Source organism: Microcaecilia unicolor, chromosome 10 (assembly GCF_901765095.1).
Source record: "Microcaecilia unicolor chromosome 10, aMicUni1.1, whole genome shotgun sequence".
Taxonomy (NCBI): Eukaryota; Metazoa; Chordata; class Amphibia; order Gymnophiona; family Siphonopidae; genus Microcaecilia; species Microcaecilia unicolor.
The window spans coordinates 210,096,345-210,116,991 of NC_044040.1; the positions used below are offsets into that span (position 1 = coordinate 210,096,345).

Sequence of the window (20,647 nt, forward strand, 5' to 3'; positions counted from 1 at the left end):
ATCTTTTCCTGGAAGTGCTCAACTGACTTCCGCTGCCCATGCCTGGACTAGGCCTCACTGTGCTCTGAGCACACTCTCCTTCCTGTTGTGTTCCCCTAACCCTCTTTTCTATCACAAATATTGTACCTCTCCCCTTCTTGCTGTGTTGCCTTCGTTACTTTTTCTCGTTTTCTCTTTTCTGTAAGCCCTTAGTTGGTTATCCCGATAAGCAGGATAGTAAGTTATTAATAAACTTTTAAGAAATACATTACAAATATCCCCCCCCCCCCCCCCCCCAGATTCTGTGCAACAAATAGCAGGGATAGTCTTTGAAGAGAAAGTCCAGCAGAATTCACAGAGTGAAAAATGCATCTATGCTTTCAGCTATACAATAACCCAGTGGTCCCCAAACCTGGTCCTGGAGGCAGCCCAGCCAGTCAGGTTTTTCAGGATATCCACAATGAATATTCATGAGACAGATCTGCATGCAGTGGGAGAGTGAAAGCAAATCTTTTTCATGAATATTCGTTGTGGATATCCTGAGAACTTGATTAGCTGGGCTGCCTCCAGGACCAGGTTTGGGAATCAACTGCGATAACCCCTAAAGCACCAAAACCTAGGAAGCACATTCAGGCACTGAGCATTTTGTTGAAAACTGATCTCTGTTTTGTGATATTCGTAAACCGTTGATCATGGAGATCACGTTTCCTTTTCATACAGGCACTGAAAGTGGCCCATGCTGGGATTTCCTTGTCGGAGCAGGAGGCATCGGTGGCTTCACCCTTCACCTCAAAAACACCCAACATAGAATGTGTCCCACAGCTCATCAAGTACGTAAAAATCATTTCAGACCTACTCTCGTTGCTGGATCTACACAGATATATCTAGAGAAAATTTGATGATTAGAAAGCACTGTTCCCTCTAAGCTATGTGACCGTCCTCCAGCACAGTCCTACCAGTGGGGTGGTGCTGTTTCAGTATCATTTTCAATAATAAGGGGCAGGCAAGCTCTTCAAGACATAGCCGCCGAGGGGGGGGGGGCAGGGGGGACAAACAAACGCCTTTTATTTTACGGTAGAATCGAGAGGATATAGCAACGGTATGGCTCAATGGTAGAACTGTTTTTCTGTTTTAAACAGGGAAGGGCGAGCCGCGCTGGTGACTTCATTCTGCGTCTTTAAGTACATGACGCTTTATGCCATGATCCAGTTCATTTGTCTCCTGCTGCTCTACTGGGTAAGCCACCAAAAGATCTTTGTTAGGTTATATGAAGGCGAAGATGTGATCGGTGAGACAGGGCAGTGCAGCGGGATAGCAGAGAAGGGAGACACTAGGATAGAATTTGAGAAAGCTGGTGATAAGCACAGATGGTTCTAAGATACGAGAACGTGGTGTGAAGGAGGCCTTGGAGATGGCCAGCCCCATTCGATTATGCTCCTCCACGCGTCTTAGTAAAAGGGCCCCTTGATCCATATGGGTGTCTCTCAAATTTAAATTGCATGCAAATCGTTTGTACGCATGTACACTTAAAAGTTAATGAATTTACAATTGATCTGCACACGCAAAAGGTTCATGCATGCATACAATGTATGTAAAAAAACACAGATGTGTGGAAAAAAAACATAAAAATACATGGGGAAGTTACAAAACTTTCATTTAAAATGAAGACAAATCCAATTTATTTTTGTCTGTGCACGTTCCAAGAATTACACCAGGAATGGGCAGCTACATGCATGGGATTTCCCAGTTCAACAGTAGACGCCACGGTTTAGAGACAACAGTTTCTGAATCAGTTCCTGAGACCTGGAGCCAAAAATGCAGAGCTCGGTATTCAGAGCTACTTGTCCAGGTAGCAGCTGCTCCTACACAGATAAGTGCTGCTCACCGGGGCCATCCACGGATTTTCAGTGGCATGATCCATATCATACCACTGAAATCACTGCAGATCACCCTGGCGCTATTGGGATAACACTGGGGCATCCATGGGTGAATCCGGGATTTACCTAGAAACCAGTGAAATTCGATGCTGGTACCCAAATAACACAGGACAAGAAAGAAAACTGTCGTAAGTTATCCAGATGTGCATCTGGATATGGGGGCTGAGTATCACCATCAGCTGAGTGTTGACAGTGTCAGCGCCATACCTGAATACCTGATATCCAGATATTGCCTGGTGTTGAACAACATAGTAAACATAGGAGATGACGGCAGAACAAGACCTGCACGGTCCATCCAGTCTGCCCAACAAGATAAACTCATATGTGCTACTTTTTGTGTATACCTTACCTTGATTTGTACCTGTCCTTTTCAGGGCACAGACCGTATAAGTCTGCCCAGCACTATCCCCGCCTCCCAACCACCAGCCCCGCCTCCCACCACCAGCCCTGGCACAGACCGTATAAGTCTGCCCAGCACTATCCCCGCCTCCCAACCACCAGCCCCGCCTCCCACCACTGGCTCTGCCACCCAATCTCAGCTAAGCTTCTGAGGATCCATTCCCTCGGAACAGGATTCCTTATGTTTACCCTACTGTTTAAAAGAAATGCTGATTATGGAGTTTAAATATTGCTCTGACAGTTTTCATTGTGTCCATTCACTCAAATGAGACATCAATACGTAGAACACAGAAGCCAATAAACAAAAATAATCAGATCAGTATACAGACCCATCAGTACTACTGGCTGCATAAGTGGCTTTGGTTGAATTTGCCAGCACGGACAAAGCATAAATCTTGTCTCTATAAGTAGCTGCGACAAGGTTGAAATTTATACGTTTAAAATGGGGCAGGATTCAGGTGCTTTGAGGGGTGGGGCCTAAAATTATATATTTAAACTGGGACGGGATATAGTGTTCTGGGGGTGGGGCCTAAAGTTATACATTTAAACTGGGTGGGATTCGGGTGCTCTTGGGGGAAGGGCCTAAAGTTTTACAGAGAGCAGCATTATTCAGCCATTTTATATTCATGATCTTACAAATAAATGTTCAAAGGGAAAATAACACCCCCTGTGTACTATTGGTTAGCTCCACCCCTGTGCAGCCCCTGCAGTGGGAGAGGCAATTTCTCGGGTAAAATTGTTTGAAAATCCCCCTCCCCCACCATGTGACAGAAATTAAAGACAGAAAGGACCATCTGGTCTGTCCATTTTCTATTTTTGTTCCAGTACCCTCTTACTTCTTGATCTCTATCTTTCTCCCTACATCCTTGCTGCTAAGAATCCTCTGTAGCAAAATTAGGGAGAATCGTGAGGAGATTGCTTGCAATATATTATAACCAGGGTTTGCAATTTTTTACCCTAGCAATTACAGATTCTGGGGAATTATCAGTTCCTGATCCAAGATGTGGTCGTCACCATCTTAGTGTGCTTGACAAGTAAGTGACAGAAGAGCGTGCATGTGTCCAAATATGAAAAAGCAGATGCATGCACAGGAACCTGAATTCACAATGTATCTGAACCATTTGTATACTTAGGAGTGTAGTTAATTTATCAACATGAACTACCCTTAAGACATTTTATTTTACCATTAACTCAGACGATTTTAGCACGTCCCATTTCATGCAATGAACTTAGTTACTAATTACTGGTGTTAACAGTACAATACTATTTATTTATTTATTACACGTGTACCCCGCGCTTTCCCACATACAGCAGGTGCAATGCGACTTACTTACCGAAGAAAAAACAGCATTACAGAGTCCTGTAACTACGAACTACAATAATATAATAATAATAATAAGGTTTGAAGAATATATGGATTGGATATGGGAAGGTAAACACGGATAGATTGGAAAAAGGAGAGGAGATTGGGAGGGGGATAGAATAGGGAGATGGAGAAGAAACGATTAGAGGATGAGTAGGGGACAGGGTTAAAGGTATAATCAGTGTCAAAGGCAGTGTCATTGTCAGAACTGAGTAGTATAAGTGGGCTGATAGGATTAAGTAGGTTCGTTAGGGTAAGCTTGCTTGAAGAGATGTGTCTAACATTTTCCTAAAGGGTAGATAGTCATTAATTGTTCAGATGGATCTAGGTAGAGCATTCCAAAGCTGGCTGCCCAAGAAGGAGAAACTGGATGCATAATTGGTTTTGTATTTAATTCCTTTGCAGTTGGTAGGATTAATGTTATGGTTGTGGTCAGAACCCCTCTCAAACTTACCTTTTTCTTGGTGGTCAGCTTCTTAGCTGGCTTCTGTTTCCTGTGTCTGTCCTTTCTGAGCTAGCTCTGTCTCTCTATGCTGGCAGCTCCCAGCAGCATGGCTCTAATTGTTTCACTATACTGCAGCTGTGTGTGTGGACTGAGTTAGCTCTGCCTCTCTCTGGGTGTACTGGCTTCAAGTGCTTCACGGTGCTGCATTGGTGTGGGGGTTGGGCCTCTCTGGGTTTCAGTGTGCTGTCTGCCTGGGTCTAGGGAATGTGACATCATCAGGGAGGGCCTTGATAAGGAAGTGGTGTTCCTCCCTTCAGGGCCTTTGCAACGTTTGCTTTTGTTACTTGCTTTAGGTCCAGGTTAGTGTTAGTGCAGTGTGCACTGGTGACTGTGTGTTTAGCTTTCCTGCTTTTCCCTTGTGGTTCCCCTGCTTTTCCCTCTTGGTGCTTTGGAAGCATTGCTGTGTGTAGGGCTTTGGAAGCTCTGTTGCTGATAGAAGTACTTCAGGGTTTGGTGTTGTTAAGAACACTGCAGATTTGGCTGTTAGGAGTACTTCTGGTGTTTGTGCTGTTGGGAGCATTGCAGTCTTTGCTGTTTGTGTTTGGTGCTTTGGAAGCACTTTTGGCTTACGTGTTTAGCTTCCCTGTTTTTTCCCTAGTGGCTCCCCTGTCTTCCCTTTTAGTGCTAGGAGCTCTTCTGGTTGTTTGGTGCGTGGGAGCACCCTAGTTAGTTTAGAGTTGTAGAGCTTCTGTAGCTTGGTGCTCAGAGCACCTGTGTTAGGTCTGCTGAAGTTTGGTGCTTAGGAAGCACCTTTATTAGCTTATGTGTTTAGCTTCTAGCTTCCCTGTTCTTCCTTGTGGCTCCCCTGCTTTTCCTTTTGGTGCTATGAGAAGCACTCCTGTTAGGTCAGTGCCTAGGGGAACTCCTGTTAGTATAGGGCTTAGGAAGTCCTTTTGTTAGTTTACTGTTAGGAACACTTCTGTTGGTTTAGGGCTTGGGAGCACTTAGGTCAGTTTAAGATTTAGGAGTACTTCTGTTTCCAGTCCTGGTCCCTGTGTCATCTGGTATCCGGTAAGTCCTGCCGGCCATGCGAACCCAAGGGCTCAACCCTTGGGGGGGCAGTGGCTAAGTGCAGGTGAAGCTGTACGGAGCAGTCCAGTGTGTTCCGGTCCAGTGTGTGTTCCAGTCTGGTGTGCTCTAGTCCAGTGTGTTCCGGTCCGGTGTGTGCCAGTCCAGTGTTCCAGTCCTGTGTCCTCCAGTCCGAGGGATTCCAGTCCTTGTGTTCTGGCTCGCTGGGCGGTGCCTGCAGTCCTTGCCGGTGCCGGTGTGCTTGCCCAGTGTTGGTTGGGGGGTTTTGCCTGCTGCTGCCGCTCCTCGGCAGCAGCCCAAGGGCTCACGTTTGCTCCAGAGCCCGGCCCCGCGGGCTCTGAACCTGAGAACCTGACAATTAAGTAGGTTCGTTAGGGTAAGCTTGCTTGAAGAGATGTGTCTAACATTTTCCTAAAGGGTAGATATTCATTAATTGTTCGGATGGATCTAGGTAGAGCATTCCAAAGCTGGCTGCCCAAGAAGGAGAAACTGGATGCATAATTGGTTTTGTATTTAATTCCTTTGCAGTTGGTAGCCCATGTCAATAAATGTCCCCCTTAATTTTGGAAAGTAGATAAGCATATCTATTGCCTATTACAGTGGTTCTCCAAACCTTGTCCTGGAGGCTCCCCAGCCAGTCAAGTTTTCAGGATACCCACAATAAATATTCATGAGAGAAATTTGAATATACTGCCTCCACTGCATGCAAATCTTTCTGGTGAATATTCATTGTAGATACCCTGAAAACCTGACTGGCTGGGGTGCCTCCAGAACCAGGCTTGGAAACCACTGATCTATTGGATACCTGGTAACAGACAAGTGGGGGTATTTTTGTAAAAGCTTTAGACAACCACATATGAATATAAAAAGTGCACACTTGGAGGAGAGCAGTTATCAAGCTGCATTATAACTATACCTTTCATTGTAGTACCATGAGATTACTACTAGGGGTCACTGTTGAAATTTTAAACTCAGAACTGGCAACGGCAGGAGCAACTGGGGATCGCTCCTGCCTGACCCTACTAGAGACCAGGGAACTTTGAAGGTAGGCCTGGGGGTAGCCTATTGGAGGTTTGAGAGAGGCTCTTCTTGGGGGTGGACTTCTGGTTGGAGGGTTCTGATGAGAGGCTGGACTTCCAGGCAGGGCGTTCTGATTATGGGGAGTACAATCAGTCATTGGGGAAGCTGGCTTCAGTGGTATTATGCATGGGGAAGAGGCAGCTTTTCTTGCAGCCCATTGGCCTTTTTAAGAATGCAGCCCAGAAGCATTGGGCCACAGCTTTGCAGTCCGATGCTCCTGGGATGATAGAATAACACTGTTTGTGAGGATACTCAAAAGCAGCGTTAGACATACACCACATGAATCGGTAACCTGAAGCAGTGGTGTAGCTATGTGGGGCCGCGGGGGCCTGGGCCCCCATAGATTTGGCCCTGGACCCCCCTCCTGCCGCCAACCCTCCCCCGCCACCGCCATCGCCTACCTTTGCTGGCGGGGGACCCCAACCCCCGCCAGCCGAGGTCCTCTTCTTCCGGCGCAAGGCTTCATTCTGTTTCTGTGAGTCTGACGTCCTGCACGTACAATGTGCAGGATGTCAGACTCACACAAACAAAACAAAGCCTTGCGCCGGAAAAAGAGGACCTCGGCTGGCGGGGGTTGGGGTCCCCCGCCAGGAAAGGTAGGCGATGGTGGCGGTGGGGGAGGGTTGGCGACGGGAGGGGGGGTCGAGAGGGTCACCGGCAGGGGGGGGCAAAGTTGTTGTTGGTGGTGGTGGTGGCGGGGTGGGGGGTCGGCAATGGCGGGGGGGTCGGCAGCACTGGGGGGCAGGCTAAAATGTGCCCCCTCACCTTGGGCTCTGGACCCCCCTCCCGTCGAAGTCTGGCTACGCCCCTGACCTGACGTAACTTAAGATGGGATAAAAGCCCAACTTTTATTATACAATGATAACTACCCTCCCCCCCCCCCCCCCCCCCCCCCAGAAAGTGTGTGCCTACTGTTATATGAAGGCTAAGTAGGGCTGTACTGTAGATTTCATGGAGCATCAGTGCAGTTGTGATGTATATGTGTGCTTTATAAAATATGCAGGTTTATGCATTAAGCACACACACAGAAATTTGCATCTTTCTCAGAGCAGGAGAAAATTTGTGCATTGTAGATTGACTGTGTCTGGAAGCCTATTTTAGAGTCACATGGAGGGGCATTTTCGAAAGAAACGTCCAAGTTGCAATTTGGACATCTTTGCAAAATGTCCAAATCCAGGGGCAGGGAAAACCGTATTTTTGAAAAAAGACTGATGTCCATCTTTTGTTTCAAAAATACCGTCAGAGACGTCCAAATCCTTAAATTTGGACGTCCCTAGACATGGACGTCTTTGACTTTCAGCGATTTTTGAAACAAAAGACGTCCATGTCAAAAACATCCAAATGCAAGCCATTTGATCATGGGAGGAACCAACATTTCTAATGCACTGGTCCCCCTGACATGCCAGGACACCAACCAGGCACCATAGGGGGCACTGCAGTGGACTTCATAAAATGCTCCCAGGAACATAGCTCCCTTACCTTGTGTGCTGAGCCCCCCAACCCCCCCCCCAAACCCACTACCCACAACTGTACACCACTACCATAGTCCTTAAGGGTGAAGGGGGCACCTATATATGGGTACAGTGGGTTTATGGTGGGTTTTGGAGAGCTCGCTGTTTCCTCCACAAATGTAACAGGTAGGGAGGTATGGGCCTGGGTCCGACTGTCTGAAGTGCACTGCAGTACCCACTAAAACTGCTCCAGGGCCCTGCATGCACTGTCATGGACCTGAGTATGACATCTAAGGCCGGCATAGAGGCTGGCACAAAATATTTTTAAAGATATTTTTTGAGGTGGGAGGAGGTTAGTGACCACTGGGGGAGTAACGGGAGGTCATCCCCGACTCCCTCTGGTGGTCATCTGGTCATTTTGGGCACCTTTTTGTGCCTTATTCATAAAAAACCACGTCCAGGTGAAAATGTCCAAGTGTTCGTCAGGGTCGTCCTTGCTTTTTTCGATTATGGGTCAAACACGTCCAAGTGTTAGGCACTCCCAAGTCCCGCCTTCACTACGCCTCCGACACGCCCCCTTGAAATTTGGACGTCCTTGTGATGGACTGCAGTTGGAGACGTCCAAAATCGGGTTTCGATTATACCAATTTGGACGTTTCTGTGAGAAGGATGTCCATCTTCCGATTTGTGTCGAAAGATGGACGTCCTTCTCTTTCGAAAATGAGCCTGACACCTATGTTGCCTTTATAAATAGGCTTAATAAAATAGGCCTCTCTTTGGACTTTTCATGTAGGTGCCCTGTAAGGAAATCAAGCCCAAAATGGGTCTGAAGAGCATAAATTTGAATCTCGTGAACAGCAGAACCAATTGCTAAGAGTTCAGCCTTAGCTATTATTATACCCATTTGAGCACCTTTTCACGTGTACTTTTTTTTTTTTTTTTTCAAAAATGGCCTAAGCACCGAGCACAAAAAAACGATTTGAGGTTTTGAAAATGGTTGTTTACTGTTCGGATTTGGGACATTTTGTGTAAAATCTCCAAAGTCCGTCTTGGATGTCATGTCGAAAATACTCCTCCACATTCTGCCACCATCGCCCTATTTCTACAAAAGCTGCTGCTAATTTCTGGCATGAGCCCAATTTGCGTGTACAATTTAATTAGATAACAAATTAGTGACAATAATTGTCTTTTTAACAAGCAATTATTGGTGTTAATGACTGCGCCTAAAGTTAGGTGCTTTTCCTGGACATAAGTGCTATTCTATAAACCACACCTAACTTTAAACGCGGCTTATAGAATAGCGCTTTTTCAGCACCATATATAGAATTCACCCCGTTTTCACTTACATTCATAAGTGGACACAGAGAACTGCCTTTTTTTAGACTTTTATGAGTAGGCTCTGTCTTAATGTGGAGGAGTAGCCTAGTGGTTAGTGCAGTGGACTTTGATCCTGGGGATCTGAGTTCGATTCCCACTGCAGCTTCTTGTGACTCTGGGTAAGTCACTTAACCCTCCATTGCCCCAGGTACAAAGTAAGTACTTGAATATATGTAAACTGCTTTGAATGTAGTTGTAAAAACCACAGAATGGTGGTATATAAGTCCCATTCGCTTTCTGACTAGTATTTTGTACAGTAAAGTTGCTCTATTACTTTGACTTGATATGAGCATCTTGTACATGTTAAAGAAATCTATGCATGCCCTGTGTTCTTCCAGTGAGTTTGAATCACGCGTACCCCAAGCTGGCTCCATACCGACCTCCGGCACAACTCATCTCTCCACCTCTGCTGCTCTCGGTCGTTATCCATGTCTGTTTAAGTCTTGCCATGCAGGTCTGTGGCTTTCTGGTGGTCCAGGAGCAACCATGGTATTCCTCAGCCCCCTCCAGGTAAAATTATTTGTTTCATCACTCGGACGGGTCTAATTCTGAACAACTCTTCTGTAGGTACACTTTCCATAGACATCTTTGTGCTAGTTATAAATGGCTGTCTTGAAATGAAAACTGCTTCACTGTTTAAGTGGATACTTGAGTTTAGTGTCTCTGGTTCTTCTGTAGAATGTGTAGACCAGTCAACGGAAGTCTGCTCGAGAACCCAACTGCCACCAATACCACTGCAGCCATAAGCAGGACTGTGGATGAAGCTCTAAGACAAGTTAACCAAAGTCATGAAAGTTTTGAAACCACAACATTGTGGCTATTAAGTACGGTCAACTTCATCATCATGGCATTCGTGTTCTCCAAAGGAAAACCGTTCAGGCAGCCAATATACACTAACTGTAAGTATACAGGGGCAATGTACTAGCATGTAAAAGCTGTACTTTTTATTCAATACTAGCAGAGGTGCCCAGGACTGCCAGGAACTTTGATGCTGCATCTAATCAGGTTTCGAGGCAAATGGACTGCTGATTACCTTCGAGAACCCGTAGGTACAAGGTTTGTGCTTGTTCGCAACACATGCCCAAATATGTGTGAGCAATGTTTAGTGACTTTTCGGGGGTATATGCATTTGTTGACAAACATGTAGTCCAGTCAATTTAAGGAAAGGACATTTCTGTGTTTTACCCAGGGGAATGTCTTTTAAAATTGCCATCCTGGAGCATGAGCAAATGGGCAGTACAGAAAAAAAAGTGGGATAGAACAGCAGGGGGGGGAATAAAAATCTCAGAGAAGCGATTCAAACAGCCAGCACTTATCTTGAACCCCAACGGGGATCTCCGTTTCACTGAAGGCTTCCTCGGGGGATATGTAACTCAAAGCTGCGTCTCACTGAACTCACTGTCTACAATACACATTATTATAAATAGTCTCACTACTTATACAATTAATCCTGTTCAAGACTAACAAACAGTACAACCAGCTTAGCACAGGGAGCTTGTTCAATGGTGATACACAGACAAAGACGCCAACGTGGCTAATTATATTACTAATGTCATTGTGTCAACAAGAGGAAGCAGGAACCACAGACCATTAATCGAAATGTGACCACTGCATGTTGGTTCAATAGATTTTAACTGGTGAATCCACCACTGTTCTCTTTGCAATAATTTTAACTCTCGGTTACACCCCACCTCCCCATCCCCCATGCTGAAAGCCAAACTTGTTCATTATTGTCTAGTGGGTGATGCTACAGAGGGATTGAACTAGTGTGTGATATCAAAGACTTAAGGATGCTTGAGTGAGTCTGAGCCCTACTACGACAAAAAAAAAATAGTCATAAAATTTGTGAAAGTTTTTCTTATAGAAATGGAGATTTTTCTTATCAGGTTTTAGAAAATGTCCACAGTTTTCCATTTTACTTCATAATTATTCAAAGAATAATTACTAGTTGATGATAGTATATTTTTAAATCTGTTTTATGCTGTTTATCTTTGGTGTGTGTTGTTTTGGAAATTATGCTTTCCTATTGTAGTTATCCTATATAATAAAAGGCACCTCCAACATTGTGAAGCTGACTGCATGGCTGAGGCATTCCTGCTCTCTGTATCCATCTCCTGAATCGACATCACGTACTTCCGGGTTCGTCACAAGCAGAAGTGACCAACCACACGAGGTTTCTCGGCTTCAGAATGTTGTTGGAGGTGCATTCTATTAAATAGGATTGGTCAGTTCCTTGAAGCACAGCCAGAGCTCAGCGTCCTGCACAGTAACGCTCAGACACCAGAGAGAGAGGGGGGGCCTGACACCAGAGAGAGGGAGGGAGGGGGGGCCTGACACCAGAGAGGGCGGGGGGGGGGGAGGTATCTCTGTCACACACACACTCTCTCTCTCACAGTCAATGTCTTTCTCTCACTCTCACACACTGTCTCTCACACTATATCACATTCACTCTCTATGTGTCACACAGTCACTCACACACTCTCTTGGTCTCATACACTCAGGCTCACAGAGAGTCTGTGTCTCACACACACACTCTCTCTCTCGCATACACTGTATCTGTGTGAAACACACACTCTCTCTCTCTCACACTGTGTCTCACATATGTACTTGCACACACTCTCATTCTCACACACACACTCTCTCATAGACACACTCGCACCCAGACTCACTCTCTCTCACACACACACACTCGCACATTCACTCTCTCAAACATACACACTCCGAGGAAAACCTTGCTAGCGCCCGTTTCATTTGTGTCAGAAACGGGCCTTTTTTACTAGTTCTAAATGTTTTTGTTGTCATTATAAACCATTGTGATCTTGTTTTCCGAGCCAATTGGTATTGAAAATTTAATAAACTATAAACTTTAATACAAACGTCTGATGCTGACATGACTCGTATTCCTTCAGATATATTTTCACTTCTGCTGGGAGCACAGCTCGCACTTTGTATGTTTCTGCTATTTACAGACACGGAGAGCATCTACGCTTTCATGGAGGTAAGGCTATTGCAAAAAGAGCACGAAGCTGGTCTCGTCCTGCATTATTATGTTAGTGTGTTTATAAGTGACGAAAATCACAAATTAATGAATGAAACAAATTGATAATCTGTGTCGTATTGAAAACAGGTAATGACAGTGGCATTCCTAGGGTGGCTGACACCCAGGGCGAATCGCCGATGCCCCCCCCCCCCCCGGGTGCAGCGCGACCCCCCCACCCCCGGTGAAAGGACACCCCCCCTGGCGAAACGACATCCCCCCCCGGGTGCATCTTTACCTGCTGGAGGGGGGGTACCGCGTGCCTGTCCGCTTTGCTCGTTCCCTGCTCCCTCTGCCCCGGAACAGGAAGTAACCCGTTCCGGGGCAGAGGGAGCAGGAAGCGAGCGTTGCCGACAGACGCGCAGCCCCCCCCCACCAGCGTGCACCTGGGGCGGACCGCCCCCACCCCCCCCTTGGTATGCCACTGGGTAATGATTGAAGCACCAACCCAATGAGCTCTTAGGGGACCTTTTACTAAGCAATGCTAAGGCTAACGAGTGGGTAGCATACGCCAAATCAACACTACCGCCGGGATAGTGCAGGCGCCTGGTGGTAATTTCGAAGTTGACACATGGTATTTCCCATGGTAGAAAATATTTTTTCTATTCTCTACCATAGGGGGTGCTGCCAGGGGTAATCAGCAGTGTGGCCAAATTAGTAACGAAGGGGCCCTTTTACTAAGCCACATAAACGTCTACATGTGCCCAACATGTGCCAAAATGGAGTTACTACCCAGCTACCATGTGGCTCTTGTGGTAATTTCATTTTTGGCACATCTGATATGCGTGTCTGAAAAATAATTTTTATTTTTGGATGCGCATATCGGACATGTGCCAAGTGGAATTTGACGTGCATAGGTCATTACCGCCAGGGCCGCCGAGAGGGGGGGGGCAAGGGGGGCAAAATTCCCCGGGCCCAGGCTCCAAGGGGGCCACCGGCGCTGCAGTCCCTAGTCTCACCTGCCTCCATCCTCGACTCCAGGCCCCCTACATTCAAAGCGGCAGTCGCAGATCGCGTCTCTTCTGGCCTTCCCTCCCTGTGTCCCGCCCTCGCGGAAACCGGAAGTTACATCAGATGAGGGAGGGACACAGGCCAGAAGAGACGCGATCTGCGACTGCCGCTTTGAATGAAGGGGGCCTGGAGCCGTGGAGGCAGGCAGGTGAGACCGCGGGTTGCAGCGGCGGGGGGAGCGACGGGGGGCGGCAGTGGCAGTGGGACGGAGGCTGGGCAGCCTTGCCCCAGGCCCGGCCTAGTCTCTTGGTGGTCCTGATTACCACGTGAGACTTTACCACTAGGTCAATGGCTGGCGGTAAAGTCTCGGACCCAAAATGGACGTGCGGCCATTTTTATTTTGCCGCACGTCCATTTTCAACAAAAACTTTTTAAAAGGCATTTTTTTTGCAGGTAGGCTGAAAAATGATTCTGCGCGCACCCAAAACATGCGCCTACATTACCGCAGGCCATTTTTTCAGCGCACCTTAGTAAAAGGGCCCCAAAGTGAAGTAACAAAGCGTTTAGTTTTAAGTGGACTGATTTTTGATACATCAGGTTACAATAAACATGATTTTTATGTGCAATTAACAAAAAATTGAAGTTGGACTATCTATTGCCCCCATTAATTTACTTCTTCTTCCTCTTCCTCAAAGCTCGTCTGCACTCCGACGTTATGGCGGATTAATATTCTGGTTCTGTTATTGGCCACTTTTGTTGCATCAGTCATTCTAGAGGTAGGTTTTATGCAGTTTATTTCCATTCAGAAATGGCAAATCAAAGCGAGAATACAATTGTAAGACAGTGTGACCTTGTTCCTGGAAGTGGTGTTGAAATTGCTTTAAGGTTTGATGTGAAATGAGTGTATAATTTTTTTTTAATCTCTTCTTTGCTTCTACTCTGTGATTTCAAAAAAACACTAACTACAAACCATGGGCGTCTTTGACTATGGCGCACTCACGTTTTTAGTGTGTGCTAAAATTGTGGGCGCATTAAACATTAGAGACACCCGTAGGAGTGCATTGGCATCTCTAACGTTTAGCACACCCATAATTTTAGCGTACACCAAAAACGTGAGTGCGCCTTAGTCAAAGACCCTCCGTAAAAATAATGATCTTATTCCCCATGGGGGTGCTGTGAGGTTGCTTTAGCACATAAGCACTGCCATCCTGGGAAAAGACCAAGGGTCAATCAAGCCCAGCATCCTGTCTCCAACAGCGGCCAATCCGGGCTTCAAGAACCTGGCAACCCCCCCCCCCCCCCCAAAAAAAAAAAAAATTTAATAATGTTCAATGGACGTTTCCCTCAGGAATCTGTCCAAACCCCCCTTAAACTCCGTAAGGCCAGCTGCTGTCACTACATTCTCCGGCAACGAGTTCCAGAGTCCAACTACACGCTGAGTAAAGAAAACCTTCTCCTATTTGTTTTCAATCTACCGTATTCTAACTTCATCTTGTGTCCCCTGGTTTTGTTGTTGTTTGAAAGTGTAAACAAACGCTTCACATCTGTCCGCTCTACTCCGCTCATTATCTCGTAGACTTCTATCATATCACCCCTCAGCCGCCTTTTCGCCAAGCTGAAGAGCCCTAACCTTCTCAGCCTTTCCTCATAGGGAAGTCGTTCCATCCCTTTTATCATTTTCATAAGTACATAAGCACCGTCATACTGGGAAAAGACCAAGGGTCCATCAAGCCCAGCATCCTGTCTCCGACAGTGGCCAATCCAGGCTTCAAAAACCCAGCAACCCCCTCCTCCAAAATGTATAATGTTCAATGGACTTTTCCCTCAGCAATCTGTCCAAACCCCCTTTAAAATTCCGTAAGGCCAGCTGCTGTCACTACATTCTCCGGCAACGAGTTCCAGAGTCCAACTACACGCTGAGTAAAGAAAAACCTTCTCCTATTTGTTTTCAATCTACCGTATTCTAACTTCATCTTGTGTCCCCTGGTTTTGTTGTTGTTCGAAAGTGTAAACAAACGCTTCACATCTGTCCGCTCTACTCCGCTCATTATCTTGTAGACTTCTATCATATCACCCCTCAGCCGCCTTTTCTCCAAGCTGAAGAGCCCTAACCTTCTCAGCCTTTCCTCATAGGGAAGTCGTTCCATTCCCTTTAGCATTTTCATCGCCCTTCTCTGCACCTTCTCCAATTGCTTTATACCTTTTTTGAGATGCAGCGACCAGACTTTGCTACTGTATAAATTGGGTATCTGGGAGCGCCCTCTCCTGGAATCAAGGGCATAATCAGAATCCCGACGTGTGGTTTTTTTACTGTGCTGCATGTGAGTAAATTTACGAGGAACCCTGTCGGGGAACTGAGCCGAATGCTGTATTTATTAGGGCTGATGATACTGGGATTCGGGGGGGGGGGGGGAAGAGCGCAGAGGAAGAAAAGAAGAACAGTCAAACAGATTCAGACTGAGCTGAGCATGTGATTGAATATATATGTTGATGTGTTTGTTATAGGAGTTTTTCAGGACCTATGATCACAAAGAAGCCTAAAAGCAGACTTGTTGGAAAGCCATTTGGCTATTAAAGTCTAAGCATTTGGCTATATGAGGCTGTATCTCAGTTGATAACACCCTCATCCTCCCCGTCTCATCTGCCCGCAACCTCGGAGTCATCTTCGACTCCTCCCTCTCCTTCTCTGCGCATATCCAGCAGATTGCCAAGACCTGTCGCTTCTTCCTCTTTAACATCAGCAAAATTCGCCCTTTCCTCTCTGAACACACCACCCGAACTCTTGCCTTGACTACTGCAACTTACTCCTCACCGGCCTCCCACTGAGCCATCTATCCCCCCTTCAATCCGTTCAGAACTCTGCTGCACGTCTCATATTCCGCCAGAACCGATATACTCATATCACCCCTCTCCTCAAGTCACTTCACTGGCTTCCGATCAGGTACCGCATTCAATTCAAGCTTCTCCTTCTTACCTACAAATGCACTCAGTCTGCCGCCCCTCACTACCTCTCTACCCTCATCTCCCCTTACGTTCCCGCCCGTAACCTCCGTTCACAGGACAAATCCCTCCTCTCTGTACCCTTCTCCACCACCGCCAACTCCAGGCTCTGCTCATTCTGCCTCGCCTCACCCTATGCTTGGAATAAACTTCCTGAGCCCTTACGCCAAGCCCCCTCCCTACCCATCTTCAAATCTTTGCTTAAAGCCCACCTCTTCAATGCTGCGTTCGGCACCTAACTCTTACCTTCAGGAAATCCAGACTGCCCCAATTTGACTGCCCCTATTGGACTGACCATTCACTTGTCCTTTAGATTGTAAGCTCTTTGAGCAGGGACTGTCCTTTTATGTTAAATTGTACAGCGCTGCGTAAACCTAGTAGCACTTTAGAAATGTTAAGTAGTAGTAGTAGTGTATGAGGTCCTTTTCTCCTAATACAGAAGTGTTTATAAGTCTCTATTTACTCCATGCATATTAGTTAGTAGCTAATGAGATAAAACACATTGGTCCAGTCTTTCAGGCAATACAAACACTCAAATTCACTCACTCACACGCACACACACTCAGTCACTCTATCAAAGTCACACATTATCTCTGTCACATTTACACACAGAAGCATAGCCAGGGGGAGTGGAGAGTGGACTACGTATGCGTATGCGTCAGGGGCGTAGCCAGACCTCAGCAGGAGGGGGGGCCAGTGCCCGAGGTGGGGGAGCACTGTTTAGCCGCCGACCCCCCCCTGCCACTTTGGACCCCCCACCGCCGCCGTAACCGCAAACCCTTCCCCCGCGGCACCCCACTGTCACATCAGGTACCTTGTTTGCTGGCAGGGGTCTCCAATCCCCGCCAGCCGAAGGGTCTTCTTCAGCGCCGGTTGACTCCGGCACCTTCGTTGTGTGATCTTCTATTTCTGACATGCATGGTGCAGGACGTAAGATGTCAGAAACAGATGATCACACAATGAAGGCACCGGAGTTGACCGGCTTCCTAAAGGAAAAGTCCATAGACCATTATTAAAACGGACTTGGGGAAAATCTACTGTTTATTTCTGGAATAAGCAGCATAAAATGTTTTGTACTTTTTTGGGATCTTGCCAGGTACTTGTGACCTGGATTGGCCACTGTTGGAAACAAGATGCTGGGCTTGATGGACCTTTGGTCTGTCCCAGTATGGCAATACTTATGTACTTATATGCTATTTTAATATCTTTGTTTTTACTGTGAGCCACCTGGAACTTTCAGGTCGCTATTCGAAGCAATTTAAGCAGACCAGAATTGACTCCTGACTGGTTAAATCGCCTGCTCGGGACAAACTGCTAATTGTCAGCAGCACTTCAATGATCAGTCTAGTTTGAATGGAGAATTACATTACTGTAATCTTTTGTACCATATGGGATGATTATAAGGGGACATAGGAATTTTCCTTTATTAAGCCAAGGCAAGTTCATTAGCATTAGAAAGATCCACATTATTTGTCTTTCTAAAGGAACTATATTTTCTGTTCTTTCGTGCCCAGGTCTTTATTAATGCGTGCATTTCATTTGTACAGGAATTTGTGATTGAAAACAGAAAACTTTGGTTGATGTTAAAGGAAATCGTTAACTACCATTCAAAGAGCAAGTATCGAACATTCATCCGAATATTGGAGAAGGATCCAGAATGGCCTCCACTAAACAGGACATTCTACGGGGTCCTCAACAAGGACGAGAAAGACACCAAAACTCAAGTGTATTGTAATCCAGCGTATGAAAACCATGAAAAAGCAGCTTGCTGACCTCAAACAGAACAAAGCCATTTGAAGCGTCAGTGGTTTGCCCAAATAGTTTGTAGTAATCAAGGTCCTATCATGGTAACTTGCTCGTGAATGTTCAAAATGTGTCATCTTCCCTTTTAAAGATCCAGTCCAGCTCAGTGATTCCCCAAATCTGTCTTGGGGAAACCCCAACCAATCAGGTTTTCAGGACATCCGCAATGAATATCTATGAAATATTCTGGGCCCCTCCTACTGTCTTACCCAACCAGCGGGGGCCCCTTTGTACAGAGTGGTGGTAAGCCCCACACGTAGGGTTAACCACAGGGCTCCAGAAAAAGGAGGACAGATTGAGCCAGTCTGGGTTTTACTTCCGTTGCTTTCAATGGAAGCAAAACCCAGACTGGATCAATGTGTTCTCCTTTTTCTGGAGCCATATGGTAACCCTAAGCAGGCCCCCTGCAGCCCAGCCCAGCTCGGTGACAGCGGTGACGTGGGCAGTAGCTTATTTGCTTCCACAGACTCCTCGAAAGCTCCCCAACCCTAGGGTTACCATATGGCTCCAGAAAAAGGAGGAGGGTTTTACTTCCATTGCTTTCAATGGAAGCAAAACCCGGACTGGATCAATGTGTCCTCCTTTTTCTGGAGCCATACGTTAATCTGGAACTACCACCGGCCCATGGGTGGCATTAAGTGGTCCCCCCTGCACGGTCACCTGGTAAGTGAAATCTTACCACACGGCGATGCTATTTTTTGGCCTTTTTACCTGCCCGCACTTAGTAAAAGGATCCCTGAGTGTATGAAACCAACACAACCTCCTCAGCCTCCTGAATCTTCTGACCCCATCTTACAACATCTATACATTTAAATGAGGTAGGAGCGGCCCTTAGTCACTCCTGCATTGCCTGTGCTATGTTTCAACATAGCTCTGGCCAACCTGCGGCTGGACTCGTTTAGATACAGAGCAGCAGTGGGACAAGAGGGACAAAGGATCGTATCTGCCCCATATAAACCCACGGGATAAAAGGGGTTGCAGGGGGTCCCAGTGAATCTCGGAAGCATCATTCATTTTCACAGGTTGGACAGGCGATGCCCCAGATGGACATTATTTTGTTTTTCCATTTTTTTTATTTTTAACATGTCATTCTTAATAACCAAAATGTAAAAAAAAAATGAAAAATGATCCAGTGCGCCCCCTTGAGTCAGTGATATATCTCTTCCATGCTTATGCTTTTTTTTTTTTTTACTGAGATGTACCCTGTCAAGGTGTACATTCTCCCGTTCTTCCTCATCACAAAAACAACTTGGATTTCCATTATAAACTTACAACAAAAACGTTAGACCCGAAATCAGTGGCTCATGGTCCTACCACATCATGGAGTTTTTCAACTTAGGTTTTCCTCAGCTACTGAAATTTAGAAGTTTATGGATTCTACAAACTTGCTGGCCACAACATTTGAATATGGACTCGACTGTAAACACCAGCTATGACATTTAAATCTATTCCATATCATCAGTGCTGCTGTCCAGTTAGTCAGAGCATAAATATATGTGCATAGCAGTGACCACTGAGGCTCCATAAACTATCCATACAGCTATGTCCTTTAAGTTAACAGAGCCATTTTCTGGCCTAAATTTATCCACAGAGATACATATGGATACTGGCTGAATATCACTGACTAGTTAGGCAAAGTGCCCTCGCTCCACCTTCACTCCACACCAGTGCTATCCAGCTGGTGCCAGGGTGGTCTATAAGAATTATCAGTGACACTGTCCGGATAGGACAAAGGCTGTATGAATTTTCATAGTAACATAGTAGATGACGGCAGACAAAGACCTGTATGGTCCATCCAGTCTGCCCAACAAGATAAACTCATTACCTTTGGTATGATGTGATAATTCATATGTATAGTACCAGAGTAGTGTGTAAGATAAAACATAAGACATAAGCATCGCCACACTGGGAAAAGACCAAGGGTCCATCTAGCCCAGCATCCTGTCCACGACAGTGGCCAATCCAGGCCAAGGGCACCTGACAAGCTTCCCAAACGTACAAACATTCTATACATGTTATTCCCGAAATTGTGGATTTTTCCTAAGTCCTTTTAGTAGTGGTTTATGGACTTGTCCTTTAGGAAACCGTCTAACCCCTTTTTAAACTCTGCCAAGCTAACCGCCTTCACCATGTTCTCCGGCAACGAATTCCAGAGTTTAATTATGTGTTGGGTGAAGAAACATTTTCTACGATTTGTTTTAAATTTACTACACTGTAGTTTCATCGCATGCCCCCTAGTCCTAGTATTTTTGGAAAGTGTGAACAGACGCTTCACATCCACCTGTTCCACTCCACTCATTATTTTATATAACTCTATCATGTCTCCCCTCAGCCGTCTCTTGGACGGATTTCTTCTCAAAGCTTCCAAATCGGTATTTTCGAAACCTGTATTGCAGACATCTATCTATGCATTTTGTCTGCAGTGCATACAAATTGCAAGGGGGTGTGTTGGGGGTGTTTTGAAGGGGTGCTTAGGGCGGGCCTAACACTTAGATGTTTTACAGCCATAATGGAAGACAATGTCTAGGGCGAAAACATCAACATTTTGGACTAGAGCTATTGTTACAACAAAAAAAGACCAAAAAGGAGCTCTAAATGGCCAGAAGACCACTGGAAGGATTCAGGGATACCCCCCTTAATCTCCCAGTGTTAACTGACCCCACTCACCCCCAAAAATGTGAATGAAAATAGTACTCACCAGTCTCCTTGATAGCCTCAGATATTATAGCCAGGTCC

At 46.0% G+C, this 20,647-nt stretch overlaps 1 protein-coding gene across 1 annotated transcript in view; it reads left to right on the forward strand.

The window, feature by feature from the left end:
* Positions 1 to 18,197, forward strand: part of LOC115478402 (probable cation-transporting ATPase 13A4) — an 84,725-nt gene extending 66,528 nt beyond the window's left edge. Inside the window, exons 23-30 of the mRNA XM_030215703.1 lie at positions 700 to 809; positions 1,119 to 1,215; positions 3,277 to 3,349; positions 9,459 to 9,630; positions 9,799 to 10,019; positions 12,030 to 12,118; positions 13,804 to 13,884; positions 17,656 to 18,197. Coding sequence (XP_030071563.1) covers positions 700 to 809; positions 1,119 to 1,215; positions 3,277 to 3,349; positions 9,459 to 9,630; positions 9,799 to 10,019; positions 12,030 to 12,118; positions 13,804 to 13,884; positions 17,656 to 17,880 — 1,068 coding nt within the window. The 3' untranslated portion in view covers positions 17,881 to 18,197. The remainder of the gene's footprint in view (positions 1 to 699; positions 810 to 1,118; positions 1,216 to 3,276; positions 3,350 to 9,458; positions 9,631 to 9,798; positions 10,020 to 12,029; positions 12,119 to 13,803; positions 13,885 to 17,655) is intronic.
* The last annotated feature ends 2,450 nt before the right edge of the window (positions 18,198 to 20,647 follow it).